Source organism: Anolis carolinensis, chromosome 3, assembly GCF_035594765.1.
Source record: "Anolis carolinensis isolate JA03-04 chromosome 3, rAnoCar3.1.pri, whole genome shotgun sequence".
Taxonomy (NCBI): Eukaryota; Metazoa; Chordata; class Lepidosauria; order Squamata; family Dactyloidae; genus Anolis; species Anolis carolinensis.
In genome coordinates, this window is record NC_085843.1 from 205,403,729 (window position 1) to 205,422,434 (window position 18,706).

Sequence of the window (18,706 nt, forward strand, 5' to 3'; positions counted from 1 at the left end):
GAAGATTTGTGACTCCAGTCTAAGGTCTCTGGTGAGAGTGGCTGATGTGTCCAGTCCACCTACATTGCTTGTCCTGATTTACCACTTTATCAGACAGGCAAAATTGCCTGTCCTACAATGCTTGTAGGAGCCCTCAGTGACGCAGCAGGTTAAACCACTGAGCTGCTGAACTTGCTGACCAAAAGTGCAGTGGTTTGAATCCAGGGAGCAGGGTAAGCTCCCACTGTTAGCCTCAGCTTCTGCCAACCTAGCAGTTCCAAAACATGTAAATGTGAGCAGAACAATAGGTACCGCTCCAGCAGGAAGGTAACAGCACTCCATGTAGTTATGACCTTGGAGGTGTCTGTGGACAACACCGGCTCTTCGGCTTAGAAATGGAGATGAGCCCCAACCCCCAGAGTCGGACACAACTAGACTTAATGTCAGGGAAAAAACCTTTACCTTTACTACCTACAATGCTTGTATTTCTCTTCAGGCTGGATTCCATCACATGATGTTCATCTACTTTCAGCAGGAAGCAGTGCTGGCAATATGGGACGCTTTCCGTGTTGCATAGACAACAACAGGGGGAAGCCGGGCGGCAACACTTCATCCCATGAGATAGAGTGAGGGGCAATTCAGGGCATGGTCATGGGTTCCCCATGCCCCACACCGGATTCGCTGTGATCCGTGGCGAATCCTCCCGCTACCTTACGGATTGGAGGTCCCAATGTGATGAGGTCCTTAGTGTTACCTTTAGATTGGTCCTTATTTTTCTCTGCTTTTTGGTGGAAACCTTTAGTTATGATGTTTTGCTCTGTAAACTGGTTCTTTTAGCTGTTTTGATTTTTTTTCACATTGTTTTAATTATTTCATCATCATTTGTTCTTAAATATTTTTGAGTATTTGATTTTTTTGGGGGGGGGGGGAGGAAGCCATACCAAATTTAGCACCTTGTAGTTGCATATGTTATGACAGTATAAAGCTACATCCTCTAAAGGATGTAGCAAATTGCACTAACATACTATTTTATGAAGTTAGGTTCAGTTTAGCTATTACAATGATGAAGCAGCTTCAACAAGTGAACCAGGAGGAAGATAATTCATCCCTTCCAACCACATTTTCCAGTCTCCTCTTCAACCCTTTGGAAATCCTTCAAATCAGTGGCCTTTTCACATTAGAGAACTATAGCAATAAAATTCCATTTTAACTCAGGATTACATCATATGGAATTCGGGGATTTGCATCTTAGTACAATATTTAGAATTTTCTATCATGATGTACCCATGACAGTTAAAACTGAATCGTAACACTGTTACTGTATAGTGTATAAGGCAAGGGTCCTCAAATATTTTAATTAAAGGGCCAGTTCATTGTCCCTCAGACTGTTTGGGGGCTGTACTATAGCTTGAAAAAACATGAACGAATTCCTATGCATACTGCACATATCTTATTTGTAGTGTAAAAAACATGAAAGAACAATACAAAATTTAAAATGAAGAAGAATTTTAACCAGCATAAACTTACCTGTATTTCAATGGGCAATGTGGGCCTGCTTTTGACTGATGGGATAGTCAAATTAATTAGGATTGTTGTTGTCACTGTGTGTGATGACTCATGGGCCTTGTAGTCCTGCTCATGACATTGTAATGCCTGATGAAGAAGAAAACTTGGGTTTTTTACCTTCCCAGTCAGAACTGGAATCTTCTCAGCCAGATCTTTCCCAGGCAGATCTGGGAACCTTGCACCTGCAAGAAAGTTGTGTCCCAGAAGTATGTCAAACAAACCCTGAGCCTACATCTCCCGTGTTCTCTCGCCATGAGTTTTGTAAACAACAGAGGGGTTTGGAAGCAGCTTCGCGCAGGAGTGCTAGAATAGCAGCTAAGAATGTACCCAATTAAGCCTGCTTTTCGTGAGAATCTTTAAGGAGTCAAACATCTGGTCTCAGAGTTTAGCTTTCGTTTCTGGTTCCCAGAGAACTGCTTCGGCGGGAAAGTTAGACTCGATATAGGTGTTTTACCCGCGTTGTAACTTCGCGGAGTCAATTCGTCAGCCTCCGGAGCGAGTTGTGTCTGGACAGCGCGTTCCGTTTCAAGCCTCGTTCCTGCTCAAGCCTTGTCCTTGTTTCCAGCCTTCGCTCCTGTTTCCCAGCCTTTGTTTACCTACGGACCTTGCCTTGTTTCCCAGGACTAAACCTTGCCTTGTTTCACGGATTTTACCAAGTTATTCCTCGTTACCTTGTTCTTGTTCCTCGTTACCTTGTTCCACGATTCAAGCCTTGTTTCAAGTATCAAGTTATTTCCTAGCCTTGCTCAAGTTCATGGACTAAAGGACCTTGTCATCTCCCCTCACTTTGCCTGGCAAAGTGAGTGTTTCGGTTATTGGATTACAACTTTGGACCTTAATATTTCATATTGGACATTGTTTCTTTGGACTAATTTTGACCTTTCCTGAAAGGTCTGCTTCTGGACTAACTTTTACATTTGCTTTTACTAACTTTATATATTTCCTTAATAAAGATATTAGATAGAATCTGGCCTCTGCGTATGGTTATTGGTGCTCTGTAGCCTGGGTCGTGACAGTTTGACTCCGCCACCCATAAGCACCAATTAACCAAGGCCAGAATGTCTACCGGAACCGTGCCGGGCGGCCAGCCGATTACCTACACCATCGACAAGGATGAGGTGGACCGAATCCGTGATAAGCTCAATGTACAGGATGGGGAAATAAAGGGTTTGAAGGAACGCGGAATCCGTCTTCCGGCCATGGCGTTGCCAACCAAGTTTACTGGAGAAGCTTCTAAGGTTCATGTTTTCCGTCGCCAATGCCAAGCTTATCTAGAGGCCCGTGATGCCGAGTTTCCCCAGGAAGACATCAAGGTGGCGTGGATTTACAGTCTCCTAGACGGGCCAGCGGCTAACTGGGCGACGGCTCTGTTCGACCAAGCCTCCCCACATCTAAGGTCAGCGCAACATTTCTTGGACCACCTTAAGGCGACCTGGGGAATCGAGGACAATTTGGAGGCAGCCGGGCACAAACTCCGCCGCCTCTTCCAAGGAGACAGACCCATGTCTCAGTACATAGCCGAGTTCCGAGTGCTGGCCCACAACACCGGCTGGAACGATGTTGCCCTCAGAGGACAATTTCGGGAGGGTCTCAACATTGAAATGCTGGAGGAAATCTCCAAGGTGGATCCTCCCCAAACGCTTGAAGCACTCATCGATCAATGTTTGCGGGCTGAAGTCATGATTGCCAACAGGAAACAGTGGGTACGAGGCCAGAGCGGTAGAGCTGGGGCAAAACCCCCCGCTCCCGCCAGCGTTCAGCCGCGTCCAGTGTGGAGACCCCCACCACCATCCCCATACCCCAGAGGGAGCGAGGAGGTGCCGATGCAGTTGGGCAATGTGCGTCCCAGATTAGATGCCGCCGAGAAGGCCCGCCGCCAACGCCTAAATCTCTGTTGGTATTGCGGGAATGGGGGCCACTTCGCCAGAGAGTGCCCAGCCAAAGGGAAGCCCGCCGCCCGTCTTGCGGCGGCGTCCTCCACGGAGACGAAGGCGTCTGAGGCGGCTGGCACACAGCCGGCGGGGGAAGCCAACGACCGGGCGTAGAGAGGCTCGCCAACCCGGTCAAGAAACCCATTCAAGAGCCGCCAACCGGGGTCCTGTTCCTTCTAGTGGTCACCTTATGGTCAGCAAAAAAGGGACCCGTCATGATCCATGCCATGATAGACTCAGGAGCTACCAACAATTTCATTGATAGAGAGTATGCCGACTCTCTGGGATTACAATATCATGACTTCAAGAATGCCCGTGTGGTACAAGCCATCGATGGCCGCCCTCTCAAGACGGGCCCCGTAAGCCAGTGGTCGGAACCCACCAGGATGTGGATAAGGGAACATATGGAAGAGATTTCCTTCTTTGTTACTGAGGTTCCCCATTTCCCTGTGATTTTGGGGATTCCATGGCTGACACTTCACGACCCAAGCATCTCCTGGTCCAACAGAGAACTGCAGTTTGCTTCAAGGTACTGCCAAAACCATTGCCTCGTAGCCAAGGTCTGCCATGCCACAGACACCGAGCCCATTATCACCTTGCCAAAGAAGTACTCCGAGTATTGGGATGTATTCAATGAAAAAGAAGCCGAAAAATTACCCCCACATAGACCTTATGACTGTGCCATAGACTTGGTGGAGGGGGCCCCGATCCCGCGAGGGCATCTCTACTCCCTGACTGAACCAGAGCAAGAAGCTCTCAGGGAATTCATAGAGACAAACCTTCGCAAGGGATTCATCAGACCCTCTCAATCCCCAGCTGCCTCCCCAGTGATGTTTGTGAAGAAGAAGTCAGGGGAATTACGCTTGGTGGTGGACTACAGAGCATTGAATAATATCACCAAGCGGAACAGCTATCCCCTGCCCTTAATCTCGGATCTACTAGACCGACTTCGAGGAGCCAAGGTTTACACCAAGCTGGATCTTCGGGGGGCTTACAACTTAGTTCGCATCAGAGAAGGGGACGAGTGGAAGACCGCCTTCCAGACTAAATTCGGATTATTCGAGTCCCGAGTTATGAATTATGGATTATGCGGAGCTCCCGCAACGTTCCAGCATTTTGTCAATGACATTTTCCAGGACTATCTAGATAGGTTCTTGATAATCTACCTGGACGATTTTTTGGTGTTTTCTAGATCACAATCAGAACATGAGAACCACGTCAAAATGGTGTTACAACGATTGCGGGATCATGGACTTTATGCCAAGCTGGAAAAATGCGCTTTTGATCTACAAGAGGTAGATTTCCTTGGATACCGTATCTCGCCTCTAGGGCTCTCCATGGATCCAGCCAAGGTTTCAGCAGTATTGGAATGGCGGGCGCCAACTAACAAGAAGGAGGTGCAGCGATTCTTGGGGTTCGCGAACTATTACCGCAAGTTCATTCCAGATTTTGCCCGCTGGTCTGACCCAATCACTAGCTGCATCCGTGGAAAACAGCCCTTCCGCTGGACTGATCAAGCAGAGAAAGGGTTCCAGCAACTAAAGAAATTATTCACATCCCAGCCAATCCTTCAGCATCCAGATCCTGAAACCCTTTTTGTGGTGCAAGCGGACGCCTCTGATGTGGCAATTGGGGCTGTGCTCCTACAACCGGTGGGAGATCACCTTCATCCTTGTGCCTATTATTCTCGTCAACTAACCGCACCAGAGAGGAACTATACCATTTGGGAAAAGGAACTATTAGCCATAAAGGCAGCTTTTGAAACTTGGAGACATTGGCTAGAAGGGGCCAAATTTCCCATTGAAGTCCACACTGATCATCGGAATCTAGAACATCTAAGAACTGCCCGCAAGCTAAATCAGAGGCAGCAACGTTGGGCTTTATTCTTTGAACGTTTCAACTTCCAGATTCATTATGTGACCCCAGCCCAAACCAAGCAAGCAGACGCCCTGTCACATAAACCGGAATACGCTGCAGGACGTAAGGAGACCCTTGAATCCCAACTATTACAACCCGAGAACTTTGCCACGCTCACAGTGGGGAACACCAAATCCACTCCCATTGGTTCAACTTTCTCTACTCCAGGACCCATCTGTGCTCAAGAAATCAGGGCTAGTCAGCAAGCAGATCCCTGGGCGCAGGACCAACTTCGTCAAGGTCTGCATTTTCCCTTTTCGCTTAAAGATGGACTGCTTTGCTATAGAAATCATGTTTATATCCCACCCGGACCGGGCAGGGAAAAAGCACTTCGTCTGTGTCATGACTGCAAACCAGCAGGGCATTTCGGACTATTTAAAACCATGCATCTGATCCTAAGAGATTTCTGGTGGCCCAAGATCCGCAAAGATGTGGAAAAATATGTCAACACCTGCCCAGTATGCCAGCGCTCCAAGATAAGAAGGGAAAAGCCCTCAGGGCTTCTACACCCCCTTCCTACCCCATCTCGCCCATGGGAAATAATTTCTGCGGATTTCATCACTGACCTACCACCTTCCTGTGGATTCACCACGATCCTAGTGGTGGTGGACCTTTTCACCAAGTTAGCCCATTTCATTCCCTGTGAAGGCCTCCCCACGGCCAAAGAGACTGCAGATCTATTCCTTCAACATGTTTTCAGACTACATGGATTGCCCAAGAGTTTGGTCACAGACCGTGGATCTCAATTCACCTCTCGTTTCTGGAAGGCACTACAAAAACTATTGGGCATAGACTCTCGCTTATCTTCAGCTCATCATCCTCAAACAGATGGGCAAACGGAGCGCACCAATGCCACCTTGGAGCAGTATCTTCGCTGTTATGTAAACTACCAACAGGACAATTGGGCTTCTCTGTTACCACTGTCAGAGTTTGCCTACAACAATGGAGTTCAAGCTTCTACAAAAGAAACGCCGTTCTTTGCAAACTACGGCTTCCATCCACGTTTCTTTCCCCCTGTCATTGAAACTTCAGAAGTTCCCGCAGCAGAGGATTGGCTGCAGGAACTCACAGCGGTGCAACAACTTTTGCTCCAACAACTAGACCAGGGGTCCCCAAACTTTTTAAACAGGGGGCCAGTTCACGATCCTTCGGACCATTGGAGGGCCGGACTATAGTTGGCCACTGAGCAATAAATAATAATAATAATAATAATAATAATAATAATAATAACAACAATAATAATAAAAAGAGGGTTGGAAAAGACCCTTTGGGCCATTGAGTCGAATCCCCTTCTGCCTTTGTGCACCGAAAGCACAAGCAAAGCACCCCTGATGGATGACCACCCAACCTCAATGTTCATAGTAATAATAATAATAATAATAATAATAATAATAATAATAATAATAATAAGATTGAACTTCAAAGACTCTGGAAGAAACCAGTGCAGGTGTTCCCGGTGGTGATCGGCACACTGGGTGCCGTGCCAAAAGATCTCAGCCGGCATTTGGAAACCATAGACATTGACAAAATTACGATTTGCCCACTGCAAAAGGCCACCCTACTGGGATTTGCGCGCATCATCCGAAAATACATCACACAGTCCTAGACACTTGGGAAGTGTTTGACTTGTGATTTTGTGATATGAAATCCAGCATATCTATCTTGCTTGCTGTGTCATAATAAAATAATAATAAAGAGGGTTGGAAGAGACCCCTTGGGACATTTAGTCCAACCCCCTCTGCCTCTGTGCACCAAAAGCACAAGCAAAGCATCCCTGACATATGGCCATCCAGCCTCAATGTTAATAATAATAATAATAATAATAATAATAATAATAATAATAATAATAATAATACAGTAATAATAATAATGGTTGTAAGAGAAGAAGTGACCCCTTGGGTCATTTAGCCCAACCCCCTTCTGCCCTTGTGTCGTGGGGGCCGGATAAATGGCTTCGATGGGCCGCATCCGGCCCCCGGGCCTTAGTTTGGGGACCCCTGAACTAGACCAAGCCAAGGAGGACTATAAACGTCACGCGGACAAACATCGCCAACCGGGCCCCGAAATCAAGGTAGGAGATCGGGTTTTCCTGTCCACTCGCTTTTTGCCCTCCCACCGCCCTTGCCGGAAGTTGGATGCCCGTTTCATTGGCCCCTATCCAGTGGTAGCGCAATTAAACCCCGTGACTTTCAAACTCCAACTTCCGCGTTCAATGCGCATTCACCCAGTGTTTCACCGCTCCCTGCTCCTTCCGGCGGATGGTGTGCGTCCTGATACAGACCAACCGGCCCCCCCTCCTGTTTTGATGAATGGGGAGGAGGAGTTCGAGGTTGAGGACATTTTGGATTCTCGCTTTCACCGCCGCCGCCTACAATATCTCATTGACTGGGTGGGTTTTGGCCCTGAGGAACGCTCTTGGGAAGACGCCTCCACAGTCCATGCTCCTGATTTAACCCGTCGCTTTCATCAAACCTATCCCGCCAAGCCGCGACCTCGCGCCTCGGGGAGAGAGTCCCAGTTTGGGAGGGGCCTTGAGGAGGGGGATAGTGTGATGACTCATGGGCCTTGTAGTCCTGCTCATGACATTGTAATGCCTGATGAAGAAGAAAACTTGGGTTTTTTACCTTCCCAGTCAGAACTGGAATCTTCTCAGCCAGATCTTTCCCAGGCAGATCTGGGAACCTTGCACCTGCAAGAAAGTTGTGTCCCAGAAGTATGTCAAACAAACCCTGAGCCTACATCTCCCGTGTTCTCTCGCCATGAGTTTTGTAAACAACAGAGGGGTTTGGAAGCAGCTTCGCGCAGGAGTGCTAGAATAGCAGCTAAGAATGTACCCAATTAAGCCTGCTTTTCGTGAGAATCTTTAAGGAGTCAAACATCTGGTCTCAGAGTTTAGCTTTCGTTTCTGGTTCCCAGAGAACTGCTTCGGCGGGAAAGTTAGACTCGATATAGGTGTTTTACCCGCATTGTAACTTCGCGGAGTCAATTCGTCAGCCTCCGGAGCGAGTTGTGTCTGGACAGCGCGCTCCGTTTCAAGCCTCGTTCCTGCTCAAGCCTTGTCCTTGTTTCCAGCCTTCGCTCCTGTTTCCCAGCCTTTGTTTACCTACGGACCTTGCCTTGTTTCCCAGGACTAAACCTTGCCTTGTTTCACGGATTTTACCAAGTTATTCCTCGTTACCTTGTTCTTGTTCCTCGTTACCTTGTTCCACGATTCAAGCCTTGTTTCAAGTATCAAGTTATTTCCTAGCCTTGCTCAAGTTCATGGACTAAAGGACCTTGTCATCTCCCCTCACTTTGCCTGGCAAAGTGAGTGTTTCGGTTATTGGATTACAACTTTGGACCTTAATATTTCATATTGGACATTGTTTCTTTGGACTAATTTTGACCTTTCCTGAAAGGTCTGCTTCTGGACTAACTTTTACATTTGCTTTTACTAACTTTATATATTTCCTTAATAAAGATATTAGATAGAATCTGGCCTCTGCGTATGGTTATTGGTGCTCTGTAGCCTGGGTCGTGACACTGTGTGCTTTCAAGTCATTTCAGACTTAGGGTGACCCTAATTCTAAAGTTTAGGGAGGGGCCAGGGTAAATTATCTTGGAGAGCTTCATACAACCCGCAGGCCTTAGTTTTGGAACCCATGATATGAGGGCTCCAGACTTTGGGACAATGTGGAGAGCTTTAGGGAGAGAGGAGGGGAAGGAAAATATTGTGATAAGACTAGCAAACACAATGGTGGATTGGAGACACAGCTTCTCACAGTATAACTGTATTATAATTAATAGGCTTGTGCAATCTGGATAAATCGTGATCCGTTTCAGTATCCCGGATTTCAATGGGGGAGTCCAGATCCATTTTTTGGGAGGACAGAAATCTGTTTTTGATCTGGGAAGTTGAAAGATCTATTTTCTATCTGGTCCATTATGGGGGGGGGGGACTTTCCAGTCTTCCTTTTCCAACATTTTAGGCATTGTTTGTCCTTATATCCTTCATTAAGACATGGATTAAAAGCATCAGAGGTAAAATACCACTCTTTCTGTGGTCCTTTCCCTTCTGTCTGTAGAGGAAACCTGGGTTTAATAAAGGGCTTAAGAAACCTTGTTTCCTGGCATCCTTTTCCTTCTAATGGCCACCTCCCTCCTCACACTCAACGTATAACCAAAAGAAACTGGTTTTCGACAATCACTGTTTTGTTGCAGCCAGTAAAAAAAAATGGTTCCCATGCCATTACGAGCTTCCAAACAAGCCGAAGGCAAGTGTCCCAAATGAATTTGTACACAAGCCTAATAATTAATAGGTCTTTCTAGCTAACAGACCTTTCTTATGTCCCATACCATGTTTTTACTACTGGGATTTGTTATTTTTTAAAGGGGGTGTTCTGATCTGGACATCCACAAACTTAAAATTGGCATGGTGAAATCAATCTTTTGTAACTTGACTGTGTTCCAAAAATAACATAATTCTGGATTTTTGTCATATTTTAAGAGAGAATAGCTCAGCAGTACCAAAAACATTAAGAGGTGATAGAATTATCAACAACAGCCTGTTTGATTTGGATTGTCTTTAGCTTCTGGGAAATATCAACATGAAACTGGGATCAGACCTTGGCTAATGCTGTGCCTCTTGTGTGCTGCTGCATGCACTTCCTTCTACTGTGGACAGAAATTACTGATTAAATTGGAGATCCTGTCTCCAATGCAAGGTCCTTGTGACCCTCTGTAAGAGAATATGCTAAGAGTGAAGTCCATGAGTCAGCATCTCATTATCTGTATAGATGCTTAGAAGAAGCATCAATTGTAATCAGTCTCTCAGCTATCTCTCTTAGCCTTGAAATAGATTGATAAATTTCAGCTTTCATGATTATTGTGGATGGATTGAGCAGCTTGTGATTTGTTGAATCTAATAGTACTATTATGTCTTTATCTGTCTTATTGAGATCATAGTAATTCACTAAATAGGATTTCTGTAAGTTCTGCAGAATTTCAGTTTGATAACATTTACTTTAGAAGAGACTTTAAGAAATAATTAGGGTTGTGCATTCGGGTAAATCTTGACCCATTTCATGTCCCGGCTTTTGGTGGGGGCTGCAATTAGTTTTTTGGGAGCCTCCCAAAATTTGAAGGGCAGATAACTGTTTTCAGTATGAGGCTCCAAAAGATTCATTTTCTATCATATTATTATTGTGGGGGGAGAGGGGGAAACTTTTCACCGAGGCTCCCCTTCCTGGTACGTGCTTTAAAGAGGCTTCTTACATGCTGTTTCTACTCTAGAGTAAAAGCTGCTTGGCTGCAGGTACTGGCAGGCGCACACACTTTCTGGGCCTGCACGCCACACACACACACACACACACACACACACACTTTTCAAGGAAAGGATACAAGTTCTGGGAAGCACTCGGCTGCAGGCAAAAGCAGGCATAGAGCCAGAGTCAGCTCCAGCTTGCTTTCATGTCGAGCTGATTATCGTGCAGGGAGGGGCTTTCCATTTCATGCTCCCGCAAGAACGGGAGAAATGGGAGAAACGAATTCAGCGCACAGTTCTAGAAATAATTTTACCCTCTGTAACTAATAAAAATGCAGAGCAATGATCTGAAGAGATTTCTGATGATTTTTAAGTCTATCTAAAATAACAAGCCATTTCGCAAAATATCTTTAAATGCTCTCCACTATTTTTGTATTTGGTACATACATGTTCCAGTGCAGGGACAGGAGCAAAAGTATAAAGAATTGATCTGAGTGCTAGCATATTGATAACATTGCTATTTGTAGTAGCATGCCGAACAAAACAAAACACAGAAAAACAAAGATAACCCAACACTTTATGAAAAAAGATGATATTGTACTGAAATCATTTCCACTGGTGAACTTCCCCTTCAGAAAATGGTTTGAAAACAAATCCTTCCTCTCAAAATTATTCAGGAAAATCGTTTTCCCATTTTTTTGTGATGGAAAAATAAGAGAATTTCAGGACAGCTGCGAATTGGAAGGGGGAGGGTAAAAATTCTGAAGGAATTTTGGTATCCTGTTTTAACTTCTTAATTTGATATTTCTTTTTAAAGATGACCCAGAAGGTGCCTTTACGCCGCCAGAGATCGATGTAACTGGTAACACTTTTGCAGTAAGTAACAACATTTTATGTAGTAGCTTAGACCTTGCATCAGGGAATCTTGTGACCCTTGTATTATTAAACTAGAATTGCCAAATCAAGAAAACCTTATGATTTCCATTTCGTTAAAATGTTGAATGTCTGGTTATGTACTTTTTGTTCCTTAAAGATAAATATGTATATGTTTATCCACATTTATTTTGATACCCATATATTGTCACAGTTTTTTCAAAGAAGTAACTGTGGCTGGATCTATACTGCCCTGTATCCCAGGATTTGATCTCATATTTTCTGCTTATCTCAGATTATCTGGCAGTGTAGACTCATATAATCCAGTTCAAAGTAGATAATCTGGATTCAGATCCTAGGATATAGAGCAGTGTACATCCGGTCTGTGTTAGTTTCTTTCCAGATAAAAGAAGAAAAGAAGGTGGTGGTGGTGGGGGGAAGTAACAGCACCTTTAAGGCTTAACTAATTTTTATTTCATCATGTGTGTCTGTGAATATCAATCCCATTCTTCCGAAAGGGGGAAATCATGACCCTTGTGGGGGGTCATTAGGACAACAGTATCTTTCTGGATCTTATTACATTCCTAGGGCGCTTTCACACAGGGTTTAAACTCACTTCAGAGCAGGTGAAAGAAACCTGCTCTGAAGCGGGTTTAAGTCCCCATGCTCTTCCCAAAGGCCGGGCTTTTCCGGAGGCTGTCCCGATCTCAGCATGGTAACTACTACACTGAAATGGGGCCACCCTAACCCTCCAAGCCTTAAAATAAAATAATAACTTACCTGGCCGCCATGCCTCCTCTCTGGCAGCCCTCCTGGTGCATAGAAGTGACAAGACAGGAACAATTTTCCTCCACACCCTACCCCCCCCCCCCCCCAACCCCCTGGTGCATAATTTATGCAGGAGGACTCCAGGACCACTTTAATGGTGGCCCAGTAAGTTTTTTAAAATGTTAAGTGCCCAAAAGGTGTGAGATGGCAAATGGGGACTCACCCCTGGGTAGTTCTCTTTTACCTGAGGTGTTGTTTGGATGCCTCAGGTAAAAGTCCAACAAGGCCTGCATTTTAATTAGTCTTAAAGGTGCTGCTAGATTCCCATTTTTTTCCTTCCTCACTATCCAGTTCTCCTTTATTTTTGTCATATATTTCACCTTTAGAAATGCTATGGTACTAACAGTGTTCTTGTCTCACGTTAAACAGATGGATTAAATCAATGAAATATACATAAATGTTAACTTCCCAAGTTCCCGTTGATGTTGTGGGTCTGTTTATGTTGGCACTAGCCATTGCATTTAGACCTTCTGTTTAGGAAATGACTCTATTTTAGGTCATGAATTGAAGAAAAGCTGTTTGACTAATAAATGTATACATTTGCATTTAACACCTGTTATTTTAAATAAAAAAATCTTTTTCTTTTTCTTTTTCTTTTTGCTGGATTTGTTTCTTTCAAAGGCTAATTGCAGACTTTATAGAAAGCTATAAAATTGCTTGATGTCTTCTATAAAAATCATGATGGGGCAGATAATTTAATCTTCTGGTGTGACAAACAAACGAATGGCTCTCTCTGGTCCAGTGATTCAGAAATGGTCTTTATTGTTTAATTGACATTAGTGCTTAAATTATTTATGCTAATTAATTGGCTTTCTTGATCAGAGAAACATTGGGCTCTTTTTCAACATAAACATTTCTCCTGAAAATCCTATTCAGAGTACTTAATGTTTTCATGTTTCTACTATGAATTATATTGCAAACAGCATAATTAGCAGCATGGAACTATGAACATCTACTTTATAAGGTTGCTATGTCAAAATCTTCATCAGTCTTCTACATTTTAAAAATGGTGAATGAATTCTGCTAATTGATCATCAAGATGCAACACAATTTTTCGCATTGCTATATTTCTTTTTAGCTTTGTTCAAAGACTTCAATCTAAAAGGCAATTCAAACATATAGATCAAACATACTGACACAATATTATGGTGATGAATGTGTTAGCAGTAATTTCAGGTTTGGCTCATGGCCAGTTGTGCCTAATTCAAATATGGCTTTTTAGGTTATGGATATTCTGTTCATCTAAAACACATATTTATTTTTTATTTTTATATAAAAAACAAAACCAGATTCTTTCAAAGAATGAACCACATGGGACTGATGGCTTCATGTTTATTTTTATCTCTTTCAAAGGATTGCCACATCCCTAGTATCATACCTAATGGACATAAAGGACAACCAGTGCTGGATTTACCATTGTGCTTAGGTGTGCTTAAGTACAGGGTCCCATTGGCCGGGGGCGGGGAGGGGGGGAGGGCATCTTCCTGCCAATTTTTGATAACATTACATATTTTTGAGCCTAGTATAGATATGTGATATGGATATGTGAAACCATGGATAATAGCAAACAATATATTTTGACTGTACATGGGCTGGATGCATACAGTATATTCATATTGGAGGTTCTAGAGAGGACCACAAACACTATAAGGGGGGGTGGGAATTTGGAGCTTGAGTAAGTGAAAACTTGAATATTTAATCTGTAAATACAGGAATTGAACCATGTTGATTTTAAATGCTCTATCCTTTTTCATCAATCAGCCTGGGGTGAATGATTGTTTCTAACACATTTCATACCTATACAATAGTAATCATCATAAAGGTCATGGCAATGTTTGGCATTCTCATTGTGTTTATAATGAAACATGAAGGGGAATTTCACTATCTTAGGCATTCTTACCTTTCTAAGGATGCATCTACACTGTAAAGTGAATTCAGCCACCAACAATGTTTGGCAGAGAAGGCTGAAAGGCCTTTTAAGGATACAAATTCCAGGATTCCATAGCATTGAATCATGGCAGATAAAGTGGTGTCGAACTGCATTAATTCTGCAGTGTAGATGAACCTTAAATCAGCCAGAATGCTTCCTTGGTACAGGAAAGGATTTAAGATAATAAATATGAGTCTATGGGGAGATGAATAAATGAAGGAACTTTCCAGAATAACCTTCTTCCAGTTTTGCTTAATCACGACCCTCCTGTTCCTTCTTGTTTATTCTCTCTTTATTTCTTGACTCTGGACAGAGAAGGACATAGTTGACAAAGCTCTGAAGTCAGCTATCCAAGAAACCAAGGGAATCTAATGCCACCCCTACTTCAGGAAGATCAGAGAGATGTGGATAGCTAGAATGTTTAGCTAGGTACAATAAGTGGTTTTCATTTTGGAGGTATTAAAAAACTTTTGTTTAGGAGATTTCGATCTCTGAAATTTTAATTGATGCACAGAAAGGTTTCCTTCCATTTCTGTGATGTATACATATTTGCAGCACCCAACAACTTCCTTCTGAAAGTATTTCCTTTTTTTAAATAAAACAACACCTTTAAAGTTTGGGAGAATGAGTTTTTTAAAGGGTGTGAAAGGCATAAGACTGCACATTTGGCTGCTAGGAGGACCCAAGTTACTGGTCTCCATAACTGATTTCAAAACCTGTTATATCCATTCTCTTTCAGGGAGGAAGAGGGCTAGACATCCAACACGAAGGAGAATGGTGCCCAATGATATTTTTTCTAAGTGCTTGCAACAAAGCCAAGTGTACAGTGAATCTGTACCATAGGGGAACGTTAAAATGTTCAAGCATCAAAGGATAGAATGAATATAATGATTGTTCAACCAGTGAGCAGTATATGTTTTTTTTTTGCTAACTGAGATGGATAGCCACTTTTATGGCTGTGAATAGAATAAATGACAGTGAAGGAATAGATATTTATGGTAGAATGAGCTTAGCTCTGCAAGCCGCTCCACGCATTGTGCTTTAGTTATACAGAGACACTTCGTGTGGGAAGTAATTCTGTAATCATTATTGTGAAGGTAACTTATGTCTATACAATTGAAATCTTTTAGGAATATTTTTAAAATAACGTTGTGAGTCCTGCTTTATTTATGAATACCTCAATAGGGAGTTGGTTAAGAGAATTCCTACTTGCTGTTGTGAACAGCAGAGCAGACATGTTTGCCTTCTGCTGAGATTTATAAAATTATAACAAACATGTAATCTGCCTTTGAACACAGACTTTCACTTATAATATCCACATATCTCCAAAAAAGCTTACTTCCATTCCAGTAAGTTTGCTTTGCATTAACATCTAGCTCAGTTCAGAATCCTGGATAGTGAGTTTAAAAATTGTATATAGTGTTGATTATTTCAATAATCTCTTTATTAGGCATGGGTCACTTGCTCTCTATATGACATTTTGTCTGACTTGGTTTATGCCCGCTGTCTGGCCTGAGGAGGTGGACAGCAGGCAGCAACTGTGAGAGCCTCGGTACTCAGCCTGACACACAATGGAAAATTGATAAGCAAATGGCTGGAGCTTCTGCTACTTTCTATTTGGAAGATGTGAACTGGAGTGGCATGAACTTAAAGGACATCTTGCCTAGAGCAAGTACTAACTTGGCAAAAATCCTGTTTGCCTGGGAAGCATCACCCAAAGCCTTGATCAGTAGAATACTGGATAAAAAGCAGACATGACATTGACCAGTCAGAGTTGCATCATAAGGCATTGACGGTTTTAAGATTAAGTCAGGGGTTGTTGTTTTGCATTTGAATATGTGTTTATTGATTTTCACTGAATTTTTTAGTACCAATGATATTTAATTCTGCTTTAATTTTTATATATTTGTAGATTTTAAATTGTACTGAAATGCTTTTAATTTAAGTCGCTTTGAGTCTCCTTGTGGAGAGAAAAAGTGGAGTATAAACATTGTAGTAGTAGTAGTAGTAGTAGTAGTAGTAGTAGTAACTTGTAAGATATTTCAGCAATCAACACAGGAAGCATTCTGGCTGATTAAGGGTGGAATCAACTCAGAATATATTTCTGACTTAAATGTCAGAAATTCAGAGTTATTGTGTCCAAAAATTACCTTTTGTGTTAATTAATGATTTTATTTCTCATATTTTCTGTGTAGGATGTGTGCACTTTCTAACTGGAAGTGTGTGCCTTCCTTTTGTGATAACTTTTATTCTTTTGAACTTTCCACCACTATTCCTTTACAGTGGATGTTACGAATTATGGCCACAACTCGGTACTGTGGTCCACGTTGTGTAACTTTGCCTCATAGCTACATATCAGAGGTACCACAGAACCTTCTAAGTGAATTGCAAAGGTGTGTATCAGAACAGCAAGGGTCCTAATGCAGATGAGCATTTCCCAAGCCAGTATCATGACACTCAAGTACAATAAGCAATTGGCTGCAATAGCATCATGGTACCGGTAGCACTTTGCTGAATATGGATATTGGGAAACAGAATAATTTGGTTTCCCATACATGTATATCTCTTACAGAATTCCAGGCATTGAGTTGTAAGTTCCAGTACATATGTGCTATGCATGCAACATATCTGTTTATCACTTGCTAGAGGGCATGTGTGGTCACATCATCTTGCTATATGATGACTGATAAGTCAGGTGTTATAAATATACATGTGACTGTGTGCATAATAACTTGTATAACTATGGTTTTAAGACCAGGGTTATTCTGAGCTGTTCAAAAACCAGATTCTTCGAAACAACAACAACAACAACAACAACAACAACTTCTTTAGTTTTGTATCCCGCCTCCATCTCCCCGAAGGGACTCTGGGCAGCTCACATGGGGACAAGCCCAACAACACAAGTTAAAACACAGAACAATCAATTAAAAACATCATAACTGCATAAAACAATAGAATACATCAACATAATTAAAACCAGGACAATAATAACTAAACATTCAGAGGGTAGAATTATGTAGAACTCTGAATAGGGCTTCTAGGAGATATAAGGGCAATCAAAAATAGGGGCGGAGGAGCAATCTCAGTAAACACTAAAACCATAAAGGGTAAGGAACAGTGATAAAGTTCAATAACTGATAATGAGTTGTAAATGTATCTGGTGGGACTGCTTACTCAAAGGCACACCAGAACATCCACGTCTTTAGGTTTTTGCAAAAGGTGAACAGGGTAGGTGTCGGTCTGATCTCCCTGGGGAGAGAGTTCCAGAGCCGAAGGGCCACCACCAAGAAGGTCCTCTCCCTCATCCTTTGTTTCATTAGCTTTGAACTGCTGTGAACCTAATAAGGGATTTGTGCATTTCACTATTATTTCATTAGAAGCCTATATTGATTTCACTATTAGTATATATTAGTAGGATAAACTTTAAAAAATCAGATTAGTGATATAATCACTCTTAATGAGTCTTAGGCCAATGAGTTGAATAACCCATGATATTTCTGATTCTTTTTCTTAATTATTACTTCAGTATATTTTTATATTTACTAAAGTTACGGCCCTCACAACAAATGTTGGAGCAATTTTGTCATAAGTGTGCAGAAAGCTGAAAAGACCAAAGATAGGAACAAAAACATTGATCGATATCAGCACTGTTCGAGGACTTAAACTAAAGTTTTTCTGCCCACTAAACTCCTCATATATCTCCATTTCTTGATTTTCTTGGATGCATCTGTCCTTCCAGTTGTTATATTTCCTTGCTTCTTTTATTTCTGTGTTTATTTTTTAATTGACTGAGCTGATACTTGCTTGCAGATACATCATGAATTTTCTAAAGCCATATCATTCTATATGAAAGCTTGTATTAGTGTCAAAAACATTTACTGAAACAAGAAGGTAAATATCAACACTTTCTAGCTTCAAATTATTTGTGAACCTCTCTTGGCAGTTGTGCTATGTATTTTCTGGAAGGGGAGCTGTTAAATGAGGTGGCTGTGAAACGTATTCCCAGTGTTGTCATTAAAGTGTTACTTAATCTTATCAAATTTGTAATGTCTCCAGTCAGTCTGTAATGTCTCCTTGCCAGACTAAACACTGCATTAATGCATTGTGCTGATATGAATCAAATCACTATAAAACAGTCTGTAGATTGCTACAGTTGTGTTACTCAGCTATTGGGTCCAGTGCTTGGGGCAATGTTGCATAGTTCAGGAGATATCCAGGGTTCTCTACCAAGTTTGAGCCTTTTGGAAGCGTAACTGTGCAGAGAGTGGCCAAGTTGTCTCATACTTTTTAACAGCCATGTCATGTTGATACACATCTAATCAGACATGTGTGGAAGGAGATGTGCAGACATAATTTTTTCACATCAACATTCTAAAGTCTAGAAATATATACAATGTTCCCTCACTACTTCGCGGTTCACTTTTTGCGGATTCGCTGTTT

General features: G+C 42.4%; 1 protein-coding gene across 5 annotated transcripts in view; it reads left to right on the forward strand.

Moving 5' to 3' along the window:
• The window catches only part of kndc1 (kinase non-catalytic C-lobe domain containing 1), a 119,547-nt gene that overhangs the window by 11,886 nt on the left and 88,955 nt on the right, over nucleotides 1-18,706 (forward strand). For all 5 annotated transcript variants that reach the window (XR_010004591.1, XR_010004590.1, XM_062976125.1 and 2 more), the window contains exon 3: nucleotides 11,453-11,511. Coding sequence is in view for 3 of the 5 variants with exons in the window: in XM_062976125.1 (XP_062832195.1) it covers nucleotides 11,453-11,511 (59 nt within the window). In the remaining 2 variants the exon portion in view is untranslated. The remainder of the gene's footprint in view (nucleotides 1-11,452; nucleotides 11,512-18,706) is intronic.